General features: G+C 40.8%; 1 protein-coding gene across 2 annotated transcripts in view; it reads left to right on the top strand.

Moving 5' to 3' along the window:
* LOC127651615 (ephrin type-A receptor 6-like) overlaps positions 1-25,572 on the top strand; it is a 272,024-nt gene that overhangs the window by 55,715 nt on the left and 190,737 nt on the right. For both annotated transcript variants that reach the window (XM_052137535.1, XM_052137536.1), the window contains exon 2: positions 5,754-5,818. In XM_052137535.1, the coding sequence (XP_051993495.1) occupies positions 5,754-5,818 (65 nt within the window). The remainder of the gene's footprint in view (positions 1-5,753; positions 5,819-25,572) is intronic.

The following is a 25,572-nucleotide window of genomic DNA, read 5'->3' as shown; positions in this document are numbered from 1 at the left end:
GGAGTACACCTGTTCTATAGCTCCCTTTGCTAAGAGACACTCTACTTCTTGCTCCATTACCAGAGCCTGCTCGGGATGTACTACCGTGAGTAACACCCCGTTGTAACGAGGTGGTGGAGAACCGAATTGGATTCTGTAACCTTTCTCTATTATCTGCAGGACCCAAGGAGATATATTCGCCAGATTCTTCCACTCTGTCAGAAAATCTACTAAGGGTACCAGTCTCTCGAGACTGGCCTCTGGTGTTAAAGGAACAGCCACTTCGGCGACCTGAAGCATATTGGCAGGAAACAACCGAACTGACTGTTTTTGAACCCCCCTCAGAGGCTCACGTCCAATGCAACGTCGAGTCGACATTGCGCTGAACTTTCGCTGGATACCACTGCGCCCCGAAGCACCAAGGGTGGCGGGGTTGGCAGACCGGTCCCATGAGGACCCCGAAGTGGAGCGGGCACCGTATTCTGAGGTGTACACTGCTCCACCCCGGTTGGGGCTGTCCTCGATGGTCTGACGTGCATACCTTTTCTGAGCCGAAGCCTTCTTAGCCGTAAGCACGGTCCTCAGATCCGGCTTAGACTTAGCCGACTTCGGCTGAGAGCGTTGGCTCGGTCCCCAAGATTTATTCGGAGGAGCACGAGACGCTATACTTATTTTCTGTTGCACACGGTGCGAGGAACTTGGCTGGGGATGCTCACGCCCAGCATCCCCAGGGAGATGGACTCGGTGAGGAAGGAATTTTTTAAAAGCCTCAGATTGTTTTTTATTTTCTTGAAACCTTTCAACAACCGTATTCACCGAGTCACCGAAAAGACCAGAGGGAGACATAGGGGCATCTAAAAGAAAAGCCCGCTCTTTATCTTTAATCTCTGCAAGATTTAACCAAAGATGTCTCTCAGTAGCTACGAGGGCTGCCATAGACCGCCCAATAGCACGGGCGGTCTCCTTCGTAGCTCTGAGAGAAAGATCTGTAGCCCGACGAAGTTCTCGAATTTCGTCGGGACTAACTCCCTCACTCCTATCGATATCCCCCAGCAGATCTCCCTGATAGGCTTGGAGCACTGCCATTGTGTGCATACAGGCTCCAGCTTGACCTGCTGCCGTATAAGCCTTACCCACTAAATTAGATGTGGTTTTTAGTGGTTTATTCGGCAACACGGGATCCTTCAGGGACGATGCTGACCCAGGAGACAGATAGCTCGCGAGCGTCTGTTCCGCTGGGGGCATCAACCCATAACCAAAATCTTTCAGCCCCTTTATATTTGAATATGTGTGAACATGGGGACTAAAAACACGTGACGAATATGGTTTATTCCATGATCTACATAGCTCACTATGTAGATCAGGAAAAAATGGAAGGGCCCGTGGTTGAGATGAAACATTAGATGTGAGAAAACGCTCGTCTAATTTGCTTTTAGGACGAGTATCTCTTTTTTCTGCTGGCCAGTCAATATTTAACTTATTAACAGCACGAGTTATCACCTCAATAAGCTCCTCATATGCTGGGGAGAGGGATGGCGAATCCTCTCCCCTTATTGTGTTAGTGTTTGTGTCACTCTCACAAATGCTCAGTAACTCCGCCTCCTCAGAGCTAGAGCCCTGAAGCATCGGGCTCTCTTCCCGGGCGGAAGAAGCCGCAGCGCGGGTTTCCGACACCGGAAAGAGAGCAATGGATCCCTCGGGTAAAGGAGGAGATAAGGCAGAGCCCGTCTCCAACCCCGCCGAGAGATCCATTTGCGAACCCCAAGTGAGCCTTCTCCGAGCTGCCTCGGCAGCCGCGGGTCCAGAACCCTGAGGTTCGCGAGCCTGTCCATCATCCTCAAATGCGGACAGACGGGAGCGGAGCGTGCGGAGCAGCAGACCCTCACAATGCTGACAGTCAGTCTCCTCGAAGGCTGACATCGCATGCTCCACTCCCAAACAAACTACACAAAGCTCATGTGTATCTCCACCCATGATATAACGAGGCCAAGGAGAAGCACAGGCTTTAAATAGTTGTTTCGCCATAATATCCAATATAATGAGAGATAGAAACAATAAATAAGACAGACAGTTTTGACACAGAACGCTTTGCTGAGGCACAAAAGCTAACGTGAGTAACGCACTGGATGTGCTTATATCCTTTCCTGGTCATGACGTCACCCGCCCGTGGCGTTCATTCATTCCTTTGACTAGTTGACATACGTGCTTCAGAGGTAATCACGCAAAAGCGTTCCCAAAGCGTCATCGACGCATCGCGAGTTCCCTCGTAAGGGAACATTGTTTCCGAGAATTTGAATGCTTCTTAAGTGTTTTTCTTAAGAAAAATCTTAAGAAAAAAGATAAAAACATTCATAAGAATTTAGTTTTTTGGGAATACAAAATATTCTTAACTTTTTCTTAAATTAGAAATTAAGAAATTGTAGTTAAGAAGAATTTTCTTCTTAAGAACATTTTGTTAATCCGGCCCCAGACCTTTATATAAGCAAACATCAGGAGCACAATAAACGGATCAAACACGTTTTATCTTCATCTTGTCGGCTCATTGCTCATTGTGCAGAAATTAACGCTAACAATAAAATGAATTGTCATTTATCATAATATTTTGAAAATAAAGGGAAATAATCTAGAAGAAATTTGAAGTATTATGATATTAAAGTCGTAATATTTTGATAATAAATCAAAAGGAAAGTAATATCAAAGTGATGTGGTGGACAATGGCAAAATGGAGTGTCTGGGTCTTTGCATACAACATCATTAACCAGGGAGATAACTTGGCTATACAACTGAGCTGAATTTAAGGGAAGTTTTTGCAAGTTCTCTTTTCATGAATGAGGTGTGCATTGGTACAGTTTTGAACATGTGGCCATCTGTCAAAGGAGGTGCAAGATATAGGCTCACACTCAAGTGAAGAGAAAAATAATTGGAACTGCTGCATTATATAAGTCCATATCAACCTCAGTAACAGTAGTGTTTAGAGAGGAAAACCCAATAACAACACCGAGCAGGACTGCTCGAATCCGTCTGGTTCTTTCTCCTAAATAAAGTACTGCAGACTTGGATACTAATAACTATGTGCTGTTAGCCCAAAAGACCAAAGATTTAATTATTCGGAAAATATTACAACTTTATTTTCGAAATTGTATCTATTTTTTTATTTAATGTGGCAATAAAATACCATTGTGCGATCACAGATTAAAGTTAAAAATAACTTTAGCTTTTTATAAGTGCATATCAAAACACATGTGTTGGGTTTTATGACTGTTATTAAACATGATTCCTGGTTGTTTTTGACAAAGAAAAGTTTCAAGGCTTGAGAAACGATAAGAGAGTGTTTTTCCCCTTTTGCTCTGGTGTGCAGACTGAAGTACAATAATTAGAAGTTCCCCTCATTGAACTAGGGAAGTTCAGTGTCATTTGATTTTAAACCAGGGGTGCCCACACTTTTTTGTGTGATGATCTACTTTTAAATGACCAACTCAATAAGATCTACCAACTAAAAAACACAGTTTCATTTAAAATAAGAAAATGCTTGTTGGGACTACTGCTAATCCGGGCAGTAGCATCGCAATTTCGCGCTCTTTTCTCAGAAGCCCTTGGAAGGCGCGTATGTGCAAACCTTGTTGTCATGGCAACTGAATAAACAAAACTTCACCTGGTCAATATTTACTCGTCAAGTGCAAGTCAGACAGAAACTAAAAGAAGGAAAGACATTATATTTTTTTTTATTAAAATTTAACAAAAGTACATTTAAATTTTGTGCGATCTACCAGCATTTCCTTTGCGATCGACTGGTAGATCGCAATCGATGTATTGGGCACCCCTGTTTTAAACCATTTAAAAATCAAGGCACCCCAAAGAAGCTATTTAAACACAGCAGTTCCACGCACATGACATGGAAATGTGAAGCATGTTCATGAAAACGTTTTTTACATAATGTTTTCTCTCATAAATGTAAACGACTGTAAATGTCAACATCATTGATATCTAAAGGATTGAAGTCAGTAATGCAAAACATGAGCTCAATGATGTCATTCAATCAGTTTGCTTTATTTCAACCATTGGAGCTCAAACATACTTTCAACATCACTTCCAGCTACTGGGGGAATTGGTTCAAATTTTGTTTTGCACAGACTAATTTTTAGCAGCAGAACTATGGAAGCATACTATGGAAGCATTACTCTTGATCTGGGGCTTCTGTAAACATTTAGTTTATTCATGGAGTTTTTTAATTTTAATTTAATGGTGCAACACTCAAATATTAGTCTGAAATCAACATGCACGTGACACTTATGAGAAGTACAAACATCTGCAGCTCAGGTTAATACAGGTAATCCACTACAAAATAACAGACAAATCTGCTTGAAATGTTACTTTTGTGCTCTGATTAAATTTCAACTGCATCTGGGAGAAATAGCGCATAATTTTATTTCATTTTATTTAATTTAACCCCTCCAAATCTGAACACAAGTGGTCACAGGAGATGCATTTAAGTGACCAGGTGTCTCATCTGACCATATATGTTCGGATCACCCTGGACACATCTTAATACTAGGTGTAAATGTGGTCTTAGTGCCCATTTACACTATAAATAATGTTGATTGTAACTTACGCATGGCTCCTCCCTGGTAAAGGAAGAAAAAGGAGTAGTGCTGATGCACAATCTTCACTTGCTGCTACTATTCTTCACCACTAGGTGATGAAATTCAGTGTTTATGAAGACAAAGAGCAACATGGAGGGGTCGTAACCAAATAAACCTTCATCACAATCTGTGTCATTAGATTTGGCTCCCTTCAGTTTGCTAACATTAGCAAAGTTCCATCTCCTTTGTTATCAATGGACGTTAGTTAGATTTAATAAATCAATTAAACTGACATAGTTGAATAATAAAACTGAATATTTTGGAACTGAAATTTGGAAGGTAAATATTTTGTATTTATATCATATCTGTAATGATGACATTTTTTGCTAAATGTTTTCAACTGAAATATTCTACAACTGATATAGTCTACACCTCTTAAACATACAAGTGTATGAAATTGCAGCGCCCCCAAAAATAAAAGCACTGTTAATGCAATGCATTTATTTTTTGAATCAAAGACATTTGTCATCAGTATGCTTCCATAGTTCTGCTGCTAAAAATTAGTCTGTGCAAAACAAAATTTGAACCAATTCCCCCAGTAGCTGGAAGTGATGTTGAAAGTATGTTTGAGCTCCAGTTTCTTGGTGAAATATCCACAGAGTGGTGCCAAAAGCATTTTTAGTTAAAAATAGTGTAATGCACTTTACAGGAATACATTTTTATTAACTCTACCCACAAACCCCAACTGTAAACCTAACCATCAATAAGTAAATGTGCAACTTTAGAGCAAAAATGCAACCTACAATAACACTCCATTGTTTAGACGAATGCTATTTTTTCCTGGTTTCCATGGGATCAGAACTGGTGTCTCAGAGGTTGCTCATGTGGGAAAGGGAAACTTATTTGAACTGATGCAAACATTTCTGATGAGGCATGACACTTGTCAGTAATTCAGTTGATTTCAGGGTAGATGAGCATTCGTTATCAACATGCCAATTTCCTGTGTGATCATGTTGGTGCAAGATCATCACTCTATATATGAGTTCCTATGAATACTAATGAAATCATGTTAATTTTGCATGCAGTCTTAGTTTTGTTGGAATTACATTATTGTGCTTTTGGAGAATTTGAGAGTTAACTATAGTCATCATCTGTTTTCTGTCCTCTTCCTCTCCCCCTTCTTTTTCTCTGTAGTTGTTCTTTTGGACACTACGGCTGTGCTAGCAGAACTAAGCTGGAAGACCTACCCAGTAAACGGGGTAAGTAATATTTCCGTGTGACCTTTGACCTTCACATAATGTTTCTTGCACTATGTACAAAGTGTAAATATGTGCCACAGTTATTAAATATAAATTCCCATAAATCTCTTTTGAAATGATTCCAACCAATATAAACCCATTCAGACATTACTTACCTTAACCAAACAGTGCAATTATGTATGGAAAAAAATAGTGTGTTGAAATGAAATTTATTCAGAAATTTGCATAAAAGCATTCAAAGGTTTAGAAGCAATTTGAATGAAGCAACCAAGTGTCATCTCAAAAACCAGAAGAGGTATTTACACTTGAGCTACAGTACTATTATTATGTATATATTTGTTCTGTCTTCCTCTCATAATAAAGTATGATGGATTCTCAATCAGTGCCATTTTCGAAGATCAGCTATAAGCATCAGCCCTGGTCTTGAGATGAACTAGAGTGGAAGTGTGGCACAGGAGTAACCAGAGTTATCCCACAGAGTTTTTATTTGAGGGTGTGTAAAATGACCTATACCCCATAAATGTATTTCCCACTGGAGCCATACTGCACATATTCATATTAGTTCTGCTCTTACGGAGGTGCCCATGATGTCAAAGAAAGTGAGTTCTTCTCAACAGTAAACACCACTGGGGTTTCATTTTTTGTGCAGTAACAGAGCAGTATATACTTATCCGATCAAATTAATAATTAATGCGATAATATCCTGGGTCAGGTACCTCTCCTATTTGTATTCACAACAAAGTCTTTCTCTGCTTCTTTCTGTTAGGTTAGGGTATGTCATGTTAATCAAAGCCCCTGTTATTCTCCCATAGCCAGATGGAACACACCTTTTCTAGCCTTGGGAGACTTTCCCTGCTATTTAATTTGTTTTCTAGCAAGTGGAGACCAGAGTGTGTGTTTTGTTTACTCTGGCACAGACATATCCTATGGGGTTCTCTCTCTCTCTCTCTCTCTCTCTCTCTCTCTCTCTCCTCTCTCTCTCTCTCTCTCTCTCTCTCTCTCTCTCGGTTTGGAGGGGCAGGTTTGTTTGTGCTGTTCTATTGTTCCGATGACTATTCTCCCAGCTCCACTCCACTGTAAGCCCCTCAGATTCTGAGCTGTAATTACAAAATCTGTCATAGAGCCCTTGTATCTGTATCCGAAAGAATGTGGCTCTGGCAAAGGTAGAGGAAGTATAATGTGCACACGGAAACCCTTATAAATATTCCAAAGAACTCTATTTTAGGATACAGGGAAAGGCTTTAACAGAAGCTGTCATGACTAAAATCTTGGAATAACGAAATATAAGGGTCAATTATGTATTTTGTTTTTTTAGCTCTGTTGCAGTAAGCTATTCAAAAATACATAAATGCAATTCACCCAAAACTATAACTTGAATACACCTCTACTATGAACTATGGCACACTATAAAAAAAAAAAAGAAAAATATATATCTATATCTATATATATATCTATATATATATATATAGATATATATATAATTATTTATTTATTTTAGCTGTGACTTAGCATTTGTGCTCCATCTCACTCCATCTCCTTTTGAATCCGGCTTGCAAACCCCTCTCATCTCATCATTTCTCTCCTATCCACTGTGAATAAAAATGGCAAAAGACCAAATATAAAAATTAAAAAGTTTAATTTTGCCAGCATAGAAAGGTCATGGATACAAATATCCTCAGCCAGAACAGTTTTTGCTCGAAGAAGTTATGCTTTAAAACGGCTGGCCATTAGCCTTGTTTAGTTCACCTCAGGTCTTCATATCCCTTCTTGGATGAAAAGGTTGTGACACAATTATTCAGAGATGGTCAATTCAATGCAAATCAGCATAATTAAAAACATCCAGCATGGGTATATTACTATAGTTAAAATACAAAGACTTTTTTTGCCAATCAAAGGGTGATTAATGATCTGTTAACGCTCTCTCATTCCCTGTGGCCGTTTGAAAGGTTGACCTTTTCTATAAAAAAAAAAGCCCTGTCCGTCTCTTTTCAAAGAAGAACAGCATTGGAATGTGAATGATTAATACATGCAGTTTTAGAAGAGGTTGTGTCAGATGAGACCGAAAGTCAAATTTGAGTGTTAATTTCTTATCTGTAATGGTACTTTCAACGACCTTTAGCAGGACAGATCTGGTATTTACTGACAGATCTCAACAATGTCTGGACCTTAACCATCAAAGCTCAAATGTTTGACAGTCTGTGAAGTTTTTAAATGTCTAAAATATACAACCCCTAGCTATATAAAAATATAGTATTTTAAATCAACCTCTTCTGTTTCAGGTTGTTCCCTTGTAGCACAGCTCCAAAAATGTCAACATTGCAGTGCCATTTATTTATTTATTATACGTTTGTCAGAAACAAACCAAATAACACATTTGTGAATATGTGGGTCGTGATATCCCTGAAAGGTGCTGATGTGATATAATGTTTACATGATCAATCAAAGCTTATTGTTCAATCCATCAATCCTCATATGAATGCACGAGCCTTCTCTCGTGCATTCCTTAGTCTTGAGGCGTCCTGCCTCCATAATCACATACTCCTAATGATCAGTGCTTGTGGTGTTTCAATTGATTTTTTGTCACACATACTGTAGACTGACTGGACTGTCTCCCACTGTTCAGATTGTACCCCTCATTCCGGTCTATACATTTCAGCCCATTCTCACTTCCAGGTGTCAAATACTGCTCTTGTGCAAAAGCCCTCCATGTCAATATATAGACACCAAAAGCACCCAGTGGAGCTGCCTTTAACAGTGCGCGATATAGCAGATCAGGGTGAAATCTAGTTGAAAGTGATCATCCCTATGCTCCGAAGTCCACAGCCCTTGAAGTGGGTTCTCTGAAGGGAACGTTACTTTCTGTGGAAGAGTCCTTTGAGAAAGAAATTATTTCCCCACTTTCATTTAGAACAACCCTTCAACTGCCATTCCCTTTCCTCAGAAGTGCTCTTTAAGGGAGCAAATATGCCTTGGAATTCGCTCCGGAACATCAAAGTAATTTTAGAGCATAAATATATCCTTTGAATTATGCTTACTATTGATTATGTAAAAACAACAACTTCTGGGATACCCCAAGATACCCTGGATACCCATGTGGTGGAGGTGGTTCACACAATGCTGTCAGTAGCACTAGAGGGATAGGTGATCATGTTTAAATTGAAGCAAAAATGTCTAATGAGGGATAGCTTTTGTCAGTATTTTGGCAGAATAGGCTCAATTTCAGGGTACACATCCATTTTGACACAACATGTCGATATAATGCAGATATACAATACCAGCATAAGAGAAGTACAAAAAATTGCTGACATGAAAATAACACTGCATTTGACACACAGTAACTTGCTCACAGTATATACACACCACAGTATTTGCTCAGAATTCATTGGTAAACTGTGCAATTGTTTATTGTGCAAGCAGGGCCAGTCCAGACTGAAAAGAGAACATGTCTGGGAAAAAGGGACAGATTGTTACCCTATGTATCTATTTATCAGTACTGAGAGGATGTTAGTGACACATGCCACTCAACACAGGGATAGAGGTGCACACCTCTGCGTCATCCTGAGAGGGTTCACATCTGAACCAAGTGAACACAGTAATAGGTAGGGCTGCATACACACTTTGAGATTAGATTCCTATTCATGTTGTTATATTTCTGTTATAATGTCCATTGTGCATATATATACATAAAATAAATTATATCTCAGACAATATCATGTCTCTCTACAAATTCCATGTACTCCATCAATAAATATGATGTCTTGAAACTGTATTGCAGTTCTGTTGAATGCTTGATTCAGATTGGTTGACAGACGTTCTAAGACCTATCATAGCAATGCATTTACTGAAAAATAATGGCGCACCCATTATTTTTCAGTAAACATATGGCTATGATAGGTCTTGACTATCTAGTTATTTCATAGATTAGTTCAGGCTACCCTAGCAAAATAACCAACTAAAGTCACGTCAAGTCAAGTGGTTTTTATTGTCGTTTCAACCATATACAGTTAGTACAGTACACAGCAAAACGAGACAACGTTCCTCCAGGACCATGGTGCTACATAAAAACAACAAAGGACCAACACAGGACCACATGAGACAACACAACGAAATAAAATACCTATATAAAAAAACCTATATATATACCTATATAAAGTGCATGTGCAAAGATGTGCAAAAAGTACGGGACAGTACAACAAATTTCTGACAATGAACAGGACAATAGACAGTGCAGCGCCGACCAGTACTCAGTAGTGCATTTTCTAAAAATGTAAACATAACATACTATGAGAGTGTTCTATGCACATAGCAGTTATTGAGGTAGCAGACAGCTATAAAGTGACAGTAATTAAAGTGCAACTCAGGACACGTGTGTGTCCTGAGTTGGACCAACCAAAACAATGACATAAGATTACGGGGGTTAAGCACATCGGATAAGAATGTGAAACCATGTCTATAATACCGTACATTTATACACATTTCTGTTGAAAAGCTCTCTTGCGCTCCCTCTCTTTCTTTTGGTCTCGTCTCACCCACATTGAAACATATACATACCGTCACGGGTCTGGGTAATTTGCCAGTTTGTTTTGTATGTTTTGTCATTTTCTGTCCCTCATGTCTCGCAGGTGTGGCCAGCTTGCACCATCAGTGTTTTCATGGGAACATCAATTGTTCCCGGGGGAACGCTGATCATGCCACTGATTAGCATGCTGAGCAACACCTGTTCTCCTCTAGTTCACTCCCTTCTTAAGCCCTTCGTGTTCTCAGTATCTTTGCTAGATTGTTGTTTGGTGTGAAGTAATTAACCTCACTCTCTCTCTGCCTGGTTGGTCCGGTCTCGTGTTTCTGTTGGTTGTCCGCATGTCTGGTCTGTGGTTGCCTTCCAGTTTGTTGCATGTCAGATGGGTTTCTACAGAGGATACCTTGTCTTTACCCGGGTGTCAGGAGCTAGATCGCCCTACCCTGCTGGATGTCATTCTCCACCTCACTAAGCTTCAACGGAGGATTCCACTACTGTAATTTCTATTGAGCGCACCTGAATATAAGCCGCACCCACTGAATTTAAAAAAAATATTATTTTAAACATAAATAAGCCGCACCTGTCTATAAGCCGCAGGTGCCTACCGGTATATTGAAACAAATGAACTTTACACAGGCTTTAACGAGACACGGCTTGTAACAAAAATAAATAGGCTTTAACGAAACACGGCTTGTAACAAAAATAAATAGGCTTTAACGAAACACGGTGTGGCAGCGGGGGCGTGGTCAAGCGCCCGTCCGGGAGAGAAAAGCGGTAAGGGCGCTTACATCAAGTGCTGAAAACTGTCACACTGGTGCCATTGTGACAGTTTTCCCAAGAAGGACACGTGAAGCAGGGCACTTGACGTTCCAGGTAAGGCTTTTAATGGCCACAGCAATGTTTACATTCAATTTTATAAAGTTTCTCAATTCTTGGACTTCTATGCGCCAACACTAGACTGATGTGTGTCTGTCTGTCACTCACTCACTCACTCTCTCTCTCTCTGCTGCCTTTTTATGCCGCTCTCCCCACGCTTACTGAAATTAGACACAGGTGCTAGACATTAGCTCAGGTGTAAGCGCCCTTACCGCTTTTCTCTCCCGGACGGGCGCTTGACCATGCCCCCGCTGCCACACACGGCTTGTAACAAAAAATAAAAAATTTGCAGTAAACAGTAGCCTAGCAAGAAAGTCATTGGTCACTATCTTCCTCTTGTGCACATGAAACCACTGAAGTCATCTCCTTCAGTGTCGGAGTTGAATAGCCTCAGCTTTAGTTGTCTTTTTGAGTCAATTCATCATGCTGCTGTTTCCAGCGTCTCCCGTGCAGCAGCTCTATTTCCTTTTCCAACAGCCAGATCAATCGCCTTCAACTTGAAAGCTGCATCATATGCATTTCTCCGTGTCTTGAGGGTGACAAAATGACTACCGTAATCAGAATGATGGGAAGTTTGAGCGTGCTCGATTTAATCTAAACAGTAAACAAAAAAGTTGTTTGACCTTAACCCGTTCGGCAATTTCATTGGTCTAATGAAAACACAATGTTTTTTTTTTTTTTAAATAAAATTTGAAAGCGGGAAAAATCCATATATTAGCCGCGTCGTTGTTTAAGCCGCGAGGTTCAAAGTGTGGAAAAAAAGTCTTATTGCGGCTTATAGTCCGGAAATTACGGTAATCTATTCCTGACTTAAGGTAATCTATTCCTGACTTCCACTATGCACACACTCATTCTACGAAAACACTTTTCACAGATTGCCCCTGGCACGGCCACAGCATGCGTGAGCAGCTCCACCTATCTCCCGATGCTGACCCTTCTCAGGAAGCAACTTTACCGGCTCCTGCGGTTATCCAGGTTTCTGGACACTTTGAAGCCTGCATTCCCCAATGTGGCCCTGTGTGAGGGACCAAGCTGGCAGGCATGAAGAGTCAGAAAATGGGTTTCCAGAAATATAGGTTTTTATTTACTAAACAAAAAACACTGATTCACACAAAAAAATAGGAAGTTCCTAACAAAACAGACCTTCACTAAAAAAACAGAACTTCTAGACTGAGACATGGGGGAAACTTATATATAGTGGCTGATCAGGCCATTCTGACACAAAGGGGGGTAGACAAACACATAATATATAAACAAACCACAATAACTACAAACCCTGTTAAGACAATGCTACCTAATATAAACTAAGGATAATCAATCAAATAATTATAACAACAAAAGCATAACTAGCAAAGAAAAGAACACAACCCAAAATAGACAACTCTGCCAACCCCATGATATGGGAGAACATGGTGCAGTCCAATTATCTGTCCCTACTTAAACAGCTTGGATTTAGTTGGAAGTCCTTTTGTCAGCCAGCCAGAGACCCGCAGCAGCAACTCCCCAGGAACTGGTAACTCAAAAAAAGAAAAAGTATTCATTTCACAGAATGTAACTTAAATTAAACAAAGATAATGAACCTGAAATTAGCTACCTCAATTTTACCTAAAATTGACAAAGTTAACTAAATGTGTGCACCCAAATAGATAACTAATGTCAAATAACTAATAAAACTGTTTTAAAACTAAAATCAGTGTGTCCAGTTATTTATTTTGTATTATATGTAATGTGAAATGAAAGGGTTACCACCGTGAGGTAGTCTGCCGTCACATTTAGTCTGCCGGGGATGTGCTCTACTGTAAAGCGGAAGGGTTGCATGGCCAAATACCATCTAGTGACACGGCCATTCGTGTCCCTCATTCGCTGCAGCCACTGGAGGGCCTTGTGATCGGTCTGTAGAGTGAACTCCCCAACCCAGCAGATAGTATTTAAGTGAGTCAAGGGCCCACTTGATTGCCAGGGCTTCTATCTCCACTGTTGAGTAGCGCACCTCCCTAGGGAATAGCTTTCGGCTGATGAAGGCCACTGGATGTTGGTCACCTTGTGGACACTGCAGAAGGACAGCTCCAATACCCCTCTCAGAGGCATCTGTTTGCAGAATGAAAGATTTTTCAAAATCAGGACTATAGAGGACTGGGTTCTTACCCAGAGACTGCTTAATGTCCCGGAATGCTGCCAAGTCCACTGGACTTGGTTGGAACACCTTGAACCGGTCCTATCTGTGAGTGGGGCAGCTCTGGCTGAAAAGTTGGGGATGAATCGGTTATAAAAACCTGCCATCCCCAGCTCAGCTGCTTCCTAGTTTGAGGCAGAGGGCAGGACTCAAGTGCATATACCTTGTGAACTTGTGGTTTGATCACTCCGTTTCCAATAATGAAACCCAGATACACCATCTCAGGCTTGGCGAAGACACACTTTGCAGGGTTAATAGTTAGGCCCGCTGATTGGAGGCACTCCAGCACTTCCCTCAGGTACTCCTTCTAAGTAGCACTGTAAATCACAATGTCATCAAGGTATGCACCGGCATAGTCATCACATCCAGACAATACCTGATCTATGAGCCTTTGAAAGGTCACAGGGGCACCATGCAGTCCAAATAGCAACACCGTAAACTGGTACAGTCCCCACGAAGCCCAAAAGGCAGTCAACTCCCTGGATTTCTCAGACAGAGGCACTTGCCAGTAACCCTTACACAGGTCGTTGGTGGTCAGGTATCTTGCTTTGCCCAGGCACTCAATCATGTCATCAATACGTGGCGTTGGATAGCAATCAAACTTTGACACAGAGTTCAGGTATCTAAAATCAATACAAAACCGTATTATAGCATCCTTTTTTGGAACAAATACCACTGGATTACACCACTCGCTTTTTGAGCGCTCAATGATCCACAGAGACAGCATCAGGTCCACCTCTATTTTCAGTGACACCAGGAGGCGTTCTGGAATCCTGTAACTCATTCGGTTAACTGGAGCCTCTTCTTTTAACACAATATCATGTTCCACCATATTTGTGCGACCTGGGTACTCTTGAAATATTTGAGGATTACATAAAGGATTACATAAAGATTTTGTTGATCAACCGACAGATGGCCCAGGTCAGGTTCAGTGGGGGCTGCTGAGGGCAGATATTGATCTTCTACCGCCTCTTTCTCCACAGCTTTGATCAGCAATACCTATGCCATCCTATCAGGTCTTTCAGCCCACTCCTCTAGGAGGTTCACATGCAGCACCCTGCTGGAATGTGGTCGGCCCGCAGTGGTAACTTTGTAGGTGGTGGGTCCAAGTTGTTTCTCCACCTCAAAGGGTCCTTGCCATTTTGCCAGCAGTTTGCGGTCACTGGTAGGCAGCATGACTAGGACCTTCTGACCCGGAAAAAAGGTCCTCTTCCATGCCGACTTATACCAAACTTTCTGGTACCGCTTGGCCTCCACCATGTGCTGCTGGGCAAGTTCTGCCATCTTTTGTAGCCTGTCTCTCATCTGAACAACATGGGAGATTATGTTGTTAACACCCTCCCTCTGCTGGTCCCCTCACCTCATGACCATACAACAGTTCAAATGGGGAAAACCCAGTAGAGGCCTGGAGTACTCCCCGGTATGCAAAAAGGAGGTAGGGTAGCCATTGATCCCAATCCGAACCAGTGTCATTGAAAAACTCAGAGCATTTGCTTGAGGGTCTGATTGAACCACTCCATCAGTCCGTCTGTCTGTGGATGGTAGGCGGTTGTTCGCACACTCTTGATGCCAAGCAGTTGGTAAACCTGTTTCAGAAGTGTGGACATAAAGTTAGTGCCTTGGTCAGTTAAAATTTCACAAGGGAAACCAACTCTAGAGAAGAACTGTACCAAGGAGAATGCCAAAAACTTTGCTTTGACAGATTTCAGGGGAAACACTTCTGGGTATCTAGTAGAGTAATCTGTGATCACCAACATGTAACGGTTTTCAGTTTTGCTTTTTTCAACTGGACCAAAAATATCCATACAAAAGACACTCAAAGGGAGTACTAACAATGGGGAGGGGTTGGAGTGGAGCTCTAGATGGTCCTTTACCTGAAGTCTTCTGGCACTGAGGGAAAGTCCTACAAAACTGGGCAACATCTGGGTTGACCTTGCACTTCAATGTAAAGTGGAGTAAGATTTCTTATCACCATGTACACAGCAGATGGGATTGGTTTCAAGAGTGCGGATAACATTGGATGGGACAAACTGTCTGTGCACCAGGGTTTGATCAGTGCCAGAGTCAATTAGGGCCTTCAGAGCTTTACCATTAACTCTGACCTTTGTCATCTTCATGGATTGTTTGTTATAATATTTACGGTCATTTTGCCATGGCACAACACACATCTGAGTGAGCTTTCAGGGTTCTTTGGGCACATTGGTTGTGTGACCCTCCTGGCCGCACAGGTAGCAAATAGGCACTCTACTAGACCTTGGTGTATTTGTTGGCTGGTTCTCCCTCAAGGGAGCCTTGCCCACACCTGATGATGTCCTCTGATGGTATTGAGTGGATGTGGGCCTGCGGGTGTCTTTTGTAGCCTTCCATGTGGAATAGCTCCACGGTTGTCCTTTCCTTCTTGCAGCCACAAACACATCAGCCAGTGAAGCAGCCTCTGCAGCTGTTGAGGGATCGTGTTCCCTGATCCATACCTGCAGCTCAGGAGATAGCATCCGCAAATACTGTTCCAAGATTATAATTTCACCAACAGCTTTAACAGTTTTACCTTTTGGTTGGATCCACTTCCCATACAGCTCCTTCAGTCTTACATACAGCTCCTTGGGACTTTCCCCAAGATCAGCATCTGTTGAACGGAATATGTCTGTAGGTCTCTGGATTAATGTCATATTTCTTAAGAATGGCATCTTTAACACAGTCATAATCCTGCGCATCATCTAAATCCATATTCACATAGGCCTCTCTAGCCTTACCAGTAAACAATGGAATAAGGCGAAAAACCCAGTCAGATTTAGGCCACCAACATGCTGCTGCAATCGTCTCAAAAGTTACAAGAAAGTGTTCAATATCATCATGCTCCGTTAATTTCTATAATCTGGGCTCTGGGGGGAAACGCAACTGACCTGATGAGGCAGTAGATGGAACACCCTCTGGTACCAGATCTGTTTGGACTTGGGGTCCAGGTTCATCTGAACCCAGATCAGTTGATGTGTTCTCTGGGATCGGGGAAGTGCGAGCTTGCACCTTGAGCTGCAGCAGTTGGAACTGATGTTGAAGTGTCCTAAAACGCTGTCCTAAAACGCTGCTCCTGTCGTCCAGACTCTTCCATCTGTCGAGCGTCACGGGCCTCTTGCTGGCCCATGTGGGCACGGAGAATGCTGGCCAAGTCCAGCCTCGTCAGATCTCTGCTTTCTTTACCCTCAGTGCCTTTGACTCCTCCTGAAGCTCCAGTGTCAGTGTCATCCGCTTGCTCCTCTTGTCCAGTCTGCGGTTCCTGAGACTCCCCACGATTTCTTCTTCCACTCCGCCCTCCACGCTGCATTGCTCCAACAAAAAAAAAATGGAGAGTTGAGAAAAAAATAATACTCCTCAACTGGCTGATCCCACCGCTGCCACCATATGTGAGGGACCAAGATGGCAGGCATGAGGAGTCAGAAAATAGGTTTCCAAAAATATAGGTTTTTATTTTTTAAACACAAAAAAAAAAAAAAAAAAAAAAATAGGAAGTTCCTAACAAAACAGACCGTCACTAAAAAACTGAACCTCTAGTCTGAGACATGGGGGAAACTTATATAGTGGCTGATCAGGCCATTCTGACACAAAGGGGGGTAGACAAACACATAATATATAAACAAACCACAATAACTACAAACCCTCTTAAGACAGTGCTACCTAATATAAACTAAGGATAATCAATCAAATAATTATAACAACAAAAGCATAACTAGCAAAGAATGAACACACCCCAAAATAGACAACTCTGCCAACCCCATGATATGGGAGAACATGGTGCAGTCCAATTATCCATCCCTTACTTAAACAGCTTGGATTTAGTTGGAAGTCCTTTTGTCAGCCAGCCAGAGACCCCCAACAGCAACTCCCCAGGAACTGGTAACTCAAAAAAAGAAAAGTATTAATTTCACAGAATGTAACTTAAATTAAACAAAGTTAATGAACCTGAAATTAGAAAAATTGTCAAAGTTAACTAAATGTGTGCACCCAAATAGATAACTAATGTCAAATAACTAATAAAACCGTTTTAAAATTAAAATCCATGTGTCCAGTTATTTATTTTGTATTATATGTAATGTGAAATGAGTTACCACCGTGAGTTGTTGCTTCCATGTGTGGCTGCTAGTACCACTGGGCAAAACCATCCTCCGTCTAGCTGCTACAAAGACATCTGCAAGTCAAGCTGTTTTCAGGTGAGGCTGAATCCTGTATTGTATTCCTTTTACATTGTTCCCTGTTCTTCATGTTACAGCCCTCTACTTTTGTGTCAGATACGATGAAGGTGGCTAGTGTAATCATGCTTCTCACCAGAAGGGCTGGTGAATGGGGCACTGCAATGTGGGACAACAGACATCCCTGCTGTGCTTTCTATCAAGGCTTTTCCATGGAACTCTGCCAAGGAACTCTGATCATACCACTGATTAGCGTGCCGAGCAACACCTGTTCTCCTCTAATTCACTCCCTCCTTAAGCCCTTCATGTTCTCAGTATCTTTGCTAGATTGTTGTTTGGTGTGAAGTAACTGGCTTCCATAACGCGCACACTCATTCTACGAAAACACTCTTCACCACAGCATGCACGATTCTCAGTCATCTCTCCCCACTGCTGCAGCTGGTGCCGTGATCCTCGACATCCACATTGACTGCTCACATTTATTGTAAATAAATACTATGAATTGTTCCTCTGCATTTGGGTCCGTTTATCTTGCTAACACTCATTATACACACACACACACACACACACATATATATATAGAGAGACTCTCAAGTCAAACAGATCCTTGATGTAAAAGTATCCCCGCAACTTGATCAATAAAACCGTTTCTATACTATTCAAAATAACCTTTAATATCTGTCAAACGCACCGTCATGCTCCCCCTCCCAGCACTCACACATGCTGACACACATACTGACTGGATGCACACTCGTGGCCTAACTTTTCTTGAATAACCTTTTCAAAGATAAGTAACTTTAAATAAATATGTTATGGACAATGTATCTAATTAAAATCATGCATGTAATAAAAAGTTAACAAACGGAAAACGCTAGGCTATATAAAACTTGCCTGTAGGCGACTGTTGGTCAGTTGAAAGACTGACATAAATGTGAGCTTACAAACAGCAAGTTTTGGCCTCCTTGTTGCACATGGTACTTGAAGGTGTACTTCCTCTTAGTAATCTCAGTGTCAGGCCCACGTGGTCGTCTGCGACTCACCTTGTGCTAGAAGTAAAAAGACATGAAGTAAAAAGACATTTACCATAGCGTAGCAGGCTAGCCGTAGTGTAGAGCTGTCAAGTTAAGGTCATTAATACGTGAGTAGGCTTTGGTTAGGAGAATGAATAAGCCATGTGTATGCCTTTTAGGGCATCAAAGCGCTGTGGTCTGTAATGCACTTGGTGGCCTACTTGATGCCGATCATCCTTCATCCATCCTCACAAAATGTAACATTTACAGTGATCAGGCACATGTGCAGTCTTAGTGAATTGAAGGCATACAGTAGTATTCAATTCACTGGTTATTTAATGGGCCTACATTGTGATGCATTGCATACTGTTGACATGATATGGTCATGAATTGCTTAAGTTAGCTTACCTGCTCCAAACCAGAGAGAATGATAGCCTGCTGCCTCTCATAAGAGACAGCATAAAACTCTGTGAAGAGCTGGAGTTTTCTTTGTTCTGTTAGGCTTGAACACTGCCTGGGACACGTCTCATTGCACACCTTGCCCTTAACAAAAACAAAGTCACATTAGCTGGGAATTTTACACTAGAGCTATTAGCAGCTATTAAGGTTACTAGCTAGAATATATAACAGCTTACACAATCAATGCATTTTTTTTTATTATTTCCTTTTATTTATTTATTTATTGTATTTATTAAACAATGAGTAACAAACACAGCATAGCATACAATATTACAAAACAAAGTGTTGCATTAAATGGTAACAGAGGATCCAAAAAATATATCAAAATATTTTAAACACGTCAATGACTTTTTTTTTTTTTTTTTTACCAATTTCAGTGAAGACATAAAGCAATCAAAGTCTAATTTTCTCAGATTTCATTTCGACCCATTCATGACTTGATTTGCTAAACAGTCCGAGCTGTATGAACATTAGTAACGTTAGACGTTACAAAGTAACTGGCTAGCCAGCTAACATTATCCCGCTAGCTAACATTAGGGACATCAAACGCAGCTAAAATGTTTCGATTAATTTATCCGTGGTTATAAGGAGTAGCCTACAGCATTCATTTCGACCCATTCATGAATTGATCCGTTAAACAGAGTGAGCTATATGAATAAACTGTAGTAGACGACGCCCAGTAGCCTACACACCCCTCTGACTGTAACCGCTAACGTTAGGTAGATACTTTGTGTACGGTTCTTTCACTCACCTCTTTCGGTGGACTTTTTCCTCGTTTTTGCTCTCCTCTCCGGTTCACATATGGTTTCCCAGCATCCCTTAAAGACTTCCTTGCTCTGTCCTTCCATTCATTCATGTTCGCTCTCCTTTTTTTGCCGAGGTTTTGCCTTTTAATGTCCGCAGCGGACATGAAAGCAACCGGCATCTCGATTTTTCGTTAGTGGACATAAACGTTTTTTCCGCGTGAGACTATTTTAAAATTTAAAATACAGAGTTTTGGTTGTATGAACACACCCCCAAAGTGATTCTGTATACAAAGTGGCACACATACATTCACGTCACATGGTTATCTCAATTTTTGTTTTTTTGGACTTATATGGTTGTTCGTCGCATGAACACATTTGTGCTTTTTTCAGTTGCTTAAAAACACATTAATGGCTAAAGTCTGATAACACTGTATTCAGCACTAACTACAATATGGGCTACAATAATATGTGAGCAACATGTGTGTACATGTTTGTATTTTTGAGAAAATAACGTTTATGCGTGGTTTTTGAAAAAACTAAATGTTTAAGTCATTGAAATAAGGCCATATAACAGATACTAAACATTTGTCCACACGACGTTTGAGAACTGGATCTTGTAGCCTAGAGTTTTTGCTACAAAACCATGTGAAAACCATCTTGATCACTTATTCATACAAAACAATATAGTACTTTAACTTTTGTAAGACACTTTTAGTGTTGAAAGCTCATATGCGAGGAGGCGTGAACTATAATGAATATTGAGGTAATTCACACCTGAGGACACAAAAGACCCCTCCCCTGGGCCTATCAATGAAGAATGTAACAGAAAGAGAATGAATGTGAGGAGACTTAATGATCAAAATCAAGTTTTAAGTTAAAAGAAGTTACATCTTTACATAAAGAGTTTACTTAATTTAATACCTACACTACCATTTAAAAGTTTTAGAAGAAGTATCTTCTGCTCACAAAGACTGCATTTATTTGATCCAAAATACTGTAAAAGCATTGTGTGAAATCATTTTTACAATTTAAAAGAACAGTTTTCTATTTGAATATATTGTAAAATGCAATTTGTGATCAAAGCTGAATTTTCAGCATAATTACTGCAGTCTTCAGTGTCACATGATACTTCAGAAATCATTATAAGATGCTGATTTTCTAATATGGGCATATTTAAATGCATTTTACTCATTTAATATGAACACATATTTGCAAGCACAAGCATTGATGATAATGAGGCAGCATAAACACTAGATCAAATATATTCTAAACATTCATATAATTTTATATCATATTACATCCCAGCTAGCCAAATTACATGACCATTACGTAACGGCAACGTAATCACATTACGAACCTTATGTCGTGGCAACGTAAATGGTTACGTCGTGACAACCGGAAAAGTGAAATTCCTAGATTCGTCGCCTTTGTGACGATGCCTGTTTGTCGTCGCAACATTGTGGCAACGTTGTGGCAACGTTGTGACAACATTGTGGCAACGTTGTGAATCAATAGTTGTGTGTTGGTAACCAGTTGGTCATTTTAATCTTAATTAATATTCTATGGGCGGACTTGCAGTACTAATCTAATTTCTGTCCTCATTTGCCCAAAATTATTGTAGAGGCTTCTTCAAAATATTTGCCAAAATACATTTTATACAAATAACTTTTTGGGCATTTTTGAAAATATATTTGTGGCAGGGCGGAGGGCGGGGTCGGGTCGTGATCCTACACACCCAGTCCCGTATTAGGCTAATTATGCCTCCGTGAGGGATAAAGGTCGACTGCGGAGTATCGTGCAGGAGAGAGAGATCGTTTATGGACATGTCCATCATGTGTGTGTTTATGTTGTCTTTTAAGTTTATCATTAAACCATTATTTATATCGTCAAGCCGGTTCTCGCCTCCTCCTTTCCATTGATCTCTTCACACTGGTGCCAGAAACCCGGGAAGGAGGAGGGATACGCCGTAGTAGAGTTCTCGCCACTACCGTCCACCCCAACGGAGCAGCCGCGGTCATCTGCCGGGGGACGAGGAGCCCAGCCGCCTGAAAGAGGACGTTGGCGCGACCGCGAGGGGAGATGGGGCTCACTGGCGACCGCCTGGAGTGGGAGAACCGCTGCCATGGGTGAGGGAGACCCCTTCTGTTCCCCGAGAACGCGGCGGGGCGTTCCGTCCGCCAGGGGCTGGAGGACTGCCTCTGATCCGCCCGGAGAGGCGCGGCTGTCGTCCGATAGAGGGTGGAGGAGTGGCCGAGGAACAAGCTGCAGCGTATCGGTGAACTGGCAAGTTTTTTTTTTTTTCATCTCTCTCTCTCTCTCTCTCTCTCTCTCTCTCTCTCTCACTGTTGCTCTGTGTTGGCCTTTTCCCTCTTTTAAATTTTACAGTGTTTTTTGGGAGGGTACTACACTATTACAGGAAGTACCCCCCCATTTTAATTATTTCTGTTTCCCTCCCCTTGTCCCCTCCCTCGTCCAGGTAGATGGGGATGACCTGCCGGCAGACTAGACTTAAAGCACGCCCTCCCCCAGGGAAAGGGGGGGGGGATGTACGTTAGGCCGGGGGCTACCCAGCCTGAAAGAACGAGGGAGGAATGTGGCAGGGCGGAGGGTGGGGCCGGGTCGTGACCCTACACACCCGGTCCCGTATTAGGCTAATTATGCCTCCGCGAGGGATAAAGGTCGACTGCGGGGGATCGTGCGGGAGAGTGAGATCGTTTACGGACATGTCCGTCGTGTGTGTTTGTGTCTTTTAAGTTTATAATTAAACCATTTTTTATATTGAAAAGCCGGTTCTCACCTCCTCCTTTCCATTGATCCCTGTACAATATTTTAAATATATTTTAAAAGCATTTAAAAATATATTTTGCCCTCCATATATTTCAATACAAGAAAATACACATGCATAACATTTGAAGAAAATCTTTATATGATGTCTAAAACGTGAACATATATGTAACACATTTGAATAAAAATCAAGCAACGAACATACTTTACATTTCTAAAAATGTACTTTTTTTTTTTTTTCCAAGCCATCTCAGTTCCCCCATCTTAGATTTCACTGCAGCTGCACTGGACACATTGTGAAACTACTTCTTCACTGCCACTGTAAGAGACAAAAATCACAGCTATATTTTAAAGGGATGGTTCACCCAAAAATGAAAATTCTGCCATTAATTACTCGTCCTCGTGTTGTTCCAAACCCATAAAACTTTCGTTCATCTTCGAAACACAAATTAAGATATTTTAATGAAATTTGAGAGATTTCTGTCCCTCCATTGACAGTCCACAGCAATTTAACTACCAATTTAACGCTTCAAAAAGTTAATTCATAAAAAAAAAAAAATCTTCATTTGTGTTTTTGAAGATGAACTAAATTCTTACAGGTTTGGAACAACATGAGGGTGAGTAAATTATGAAATTGTTTTCATTTTTTGGTTGAACTAATCTTTTTTTCTAGTAAATTTTCCTTTCACCAACTCTGTATCCAAAATCAAATACTTCTCTACTATACAGTATTCGAAAAACAGTATGAAAACATGGTAGTATGTCCGAATTCATAGTATTTAAAAAAAAAAAAAATGTCAAAATTTCATTCATATAGAACATACTTTTTTAATGTGAAGTAAATTCAAATACAAATGTAGTACCTACTCAAACAGTATGCGATTTCGGACGCACAGCAACTCTTGACTTACCATATATTGCTGCCATGGTGTCCTTGTCAAGGGCATTCCTTCTCTCTGAACCACAGTCAGTTTTACTCATTCCTCCTACAAAAGAGAATACAAGATACATGAATATTTGAATAGGATACAGAGGGTACCATTGTCTTCAAACTAGTTTTAAATTTCCAAATATTTTTGTTCACCTTAACAGTGGAACTGAAGAAAAATAACTATAGGTATGCTGGATTTGAAAGATATTTTTATGTTTTTTTTAAAACTACTCAGATTAATATCTAAGAATATGACCTGGCCCTTGAAACTGTTTACCTTTCAAATTGCTGTGGATCAGAATTTCCAGTGGGAAGGAGGCCATTAAAAGAACATGTACCATTGAAGTGGCTGTTTGGGTCTGCAGGGCAGAAGTCAATTGATGCTTTAGAATTGTTATATCTGTGCCATGTGCTAACTCCACCTGTGGTTGTGTGATCACATAAAAAGAGATTTACAATATACATTATTTTCAAATATATTATTTAAAACACATTTAAGTTTTTATTCAGCCATTTCATCCATAACAGAAATGCATAACAAATCTGTATGTACAGACCTAAATCCTCAGCAAAAAGTACTTACATAATTAGCATCACTGCAACACTAATACTAGTAAAAAAAAAATAATAAAAAATGTTATTAGACAGACTGTTGCTGGTAAATTATTGATTTTGAAATTAAAGATTGGAACCACCAGGACTCTTCCTAGACATGGCCGCTACGCCAAACTGAGCGTTCAGGGGAGAAGGGCCTTAGTCATGGAGGTAACCAAGAACCTGATGGTCACTCTGACAGAACTCCAGCGTTTCTCTGTTGAGAGAAGAGAACCTTCCAGAAGAACAACCATCTCTGCAGCACTCCACCAATCAGGCCTGTATGGTAGAGTGGCCAGACGGAAGCCACTCCTTAGTAAAAGGCACATGACAGCCCACCTGGAGTTTGCCAAAAGGCAACTGAAGGACTGTCAGACCATGAGAAACAAAATTCTCTGGTCTGATGAAACAAATATTGAACTCTTTGGCCTGAATGGCAAGCGTCATGTCTGGAGCAGGCACCGCTCATCACCTGGCCAATACCATCCCTACAGTGAAGCATGGTGGTGGCAGCATCATGCTTTGGGGATGTTTTTCAGTGGCAGGAACTGGGAGACTAGTCAGGATCGAGGGAAAGATGAATGCAGCAATGTACAGAGACATCCTTGATGAAAACCTGCTCCAGAGCGCTCTGGACCTCAGACTGGGGCGAAGGTTCATCTTCCAACAGGACAACGATGCTAAGCACACAGCCAAGATAACAAAGGAGTTGCTACGGGACAACTCTGTGAATCTCCTTGAGTGGCCAGCCAGAGCCCAGACTTGAACCCGATTGAACATCTCTGGAGAGATCTGAAAATGGCTGTGCACTGATGCTCCCCATCCAACCTGATGGAGCTTGAGAGGTCCTGCAAAGAATGGGAGAAACTGCCCAAAAATAGGTGTGCCAAGCTTGTAGCATCATACTCAAAAAGACTTGAGGCTGTAATTGGTGCCAAAGGTGCTTCAACAAAGTTTTGAGCAAAGGATGTGAATACATATGTACATGTGATTTTGTCGTTTTTTATTTTTAATAAATTTGCAAAGATTTAAAACGGACTTCTTTCACATTGTCATTATGGGGTATTGTTTGTAGATTTGAGGAAAATAATGAATTTAATAAATTTTGGAATAAGGCTGTAACATAACAAAATGTGGAAAAAGTGAAGCGCTGTGAATACTTTCCAGATCCACTGTATATGCATATACTCACCATATCTCCATCAGACAATATCTTGCTGTTATGCTGAAGAAAAAAAGTCATACAAACTTGAAACAACATAAGGGTGAGTAAATGATGAGAATATTTTTTTTTTTTGTTGAACTATTCTTTATCTACCAGTCATGTTCAAATCACTAGGATGCTATGAATAATGTTCCTAGCTTGAACAAGTATATTTATAATAAAAACAATAGTTAAAAATGCATAACTTACATCAAGGATTCCTGCATTTGATTCCAAAGGCTAAAATTAATACAGTAAATGGATATATGTTAGCAATAGT

The sequence above is a fragment of the Xyrauchen texanus genome, chromosome 11 (assembly GCF_025860055.1).
Source record: "Xyrauchen texanus isolate HMW12.3.18 chromosome 11, RBS_HiC_50CHRs, whole genome shotgun sequence".
Classification (NCBI taxonomy): Eukaryota; Metazoa; Chordata; class Actinopteri; order Cypriniformes; family Catostomidae; genus Xyrauchen; species Xyrauchen texanus.
Note: the sequence above shows the minus strand (reverse complement) of the source record. Positions and strands in the feature narration are given on the sequence as shown.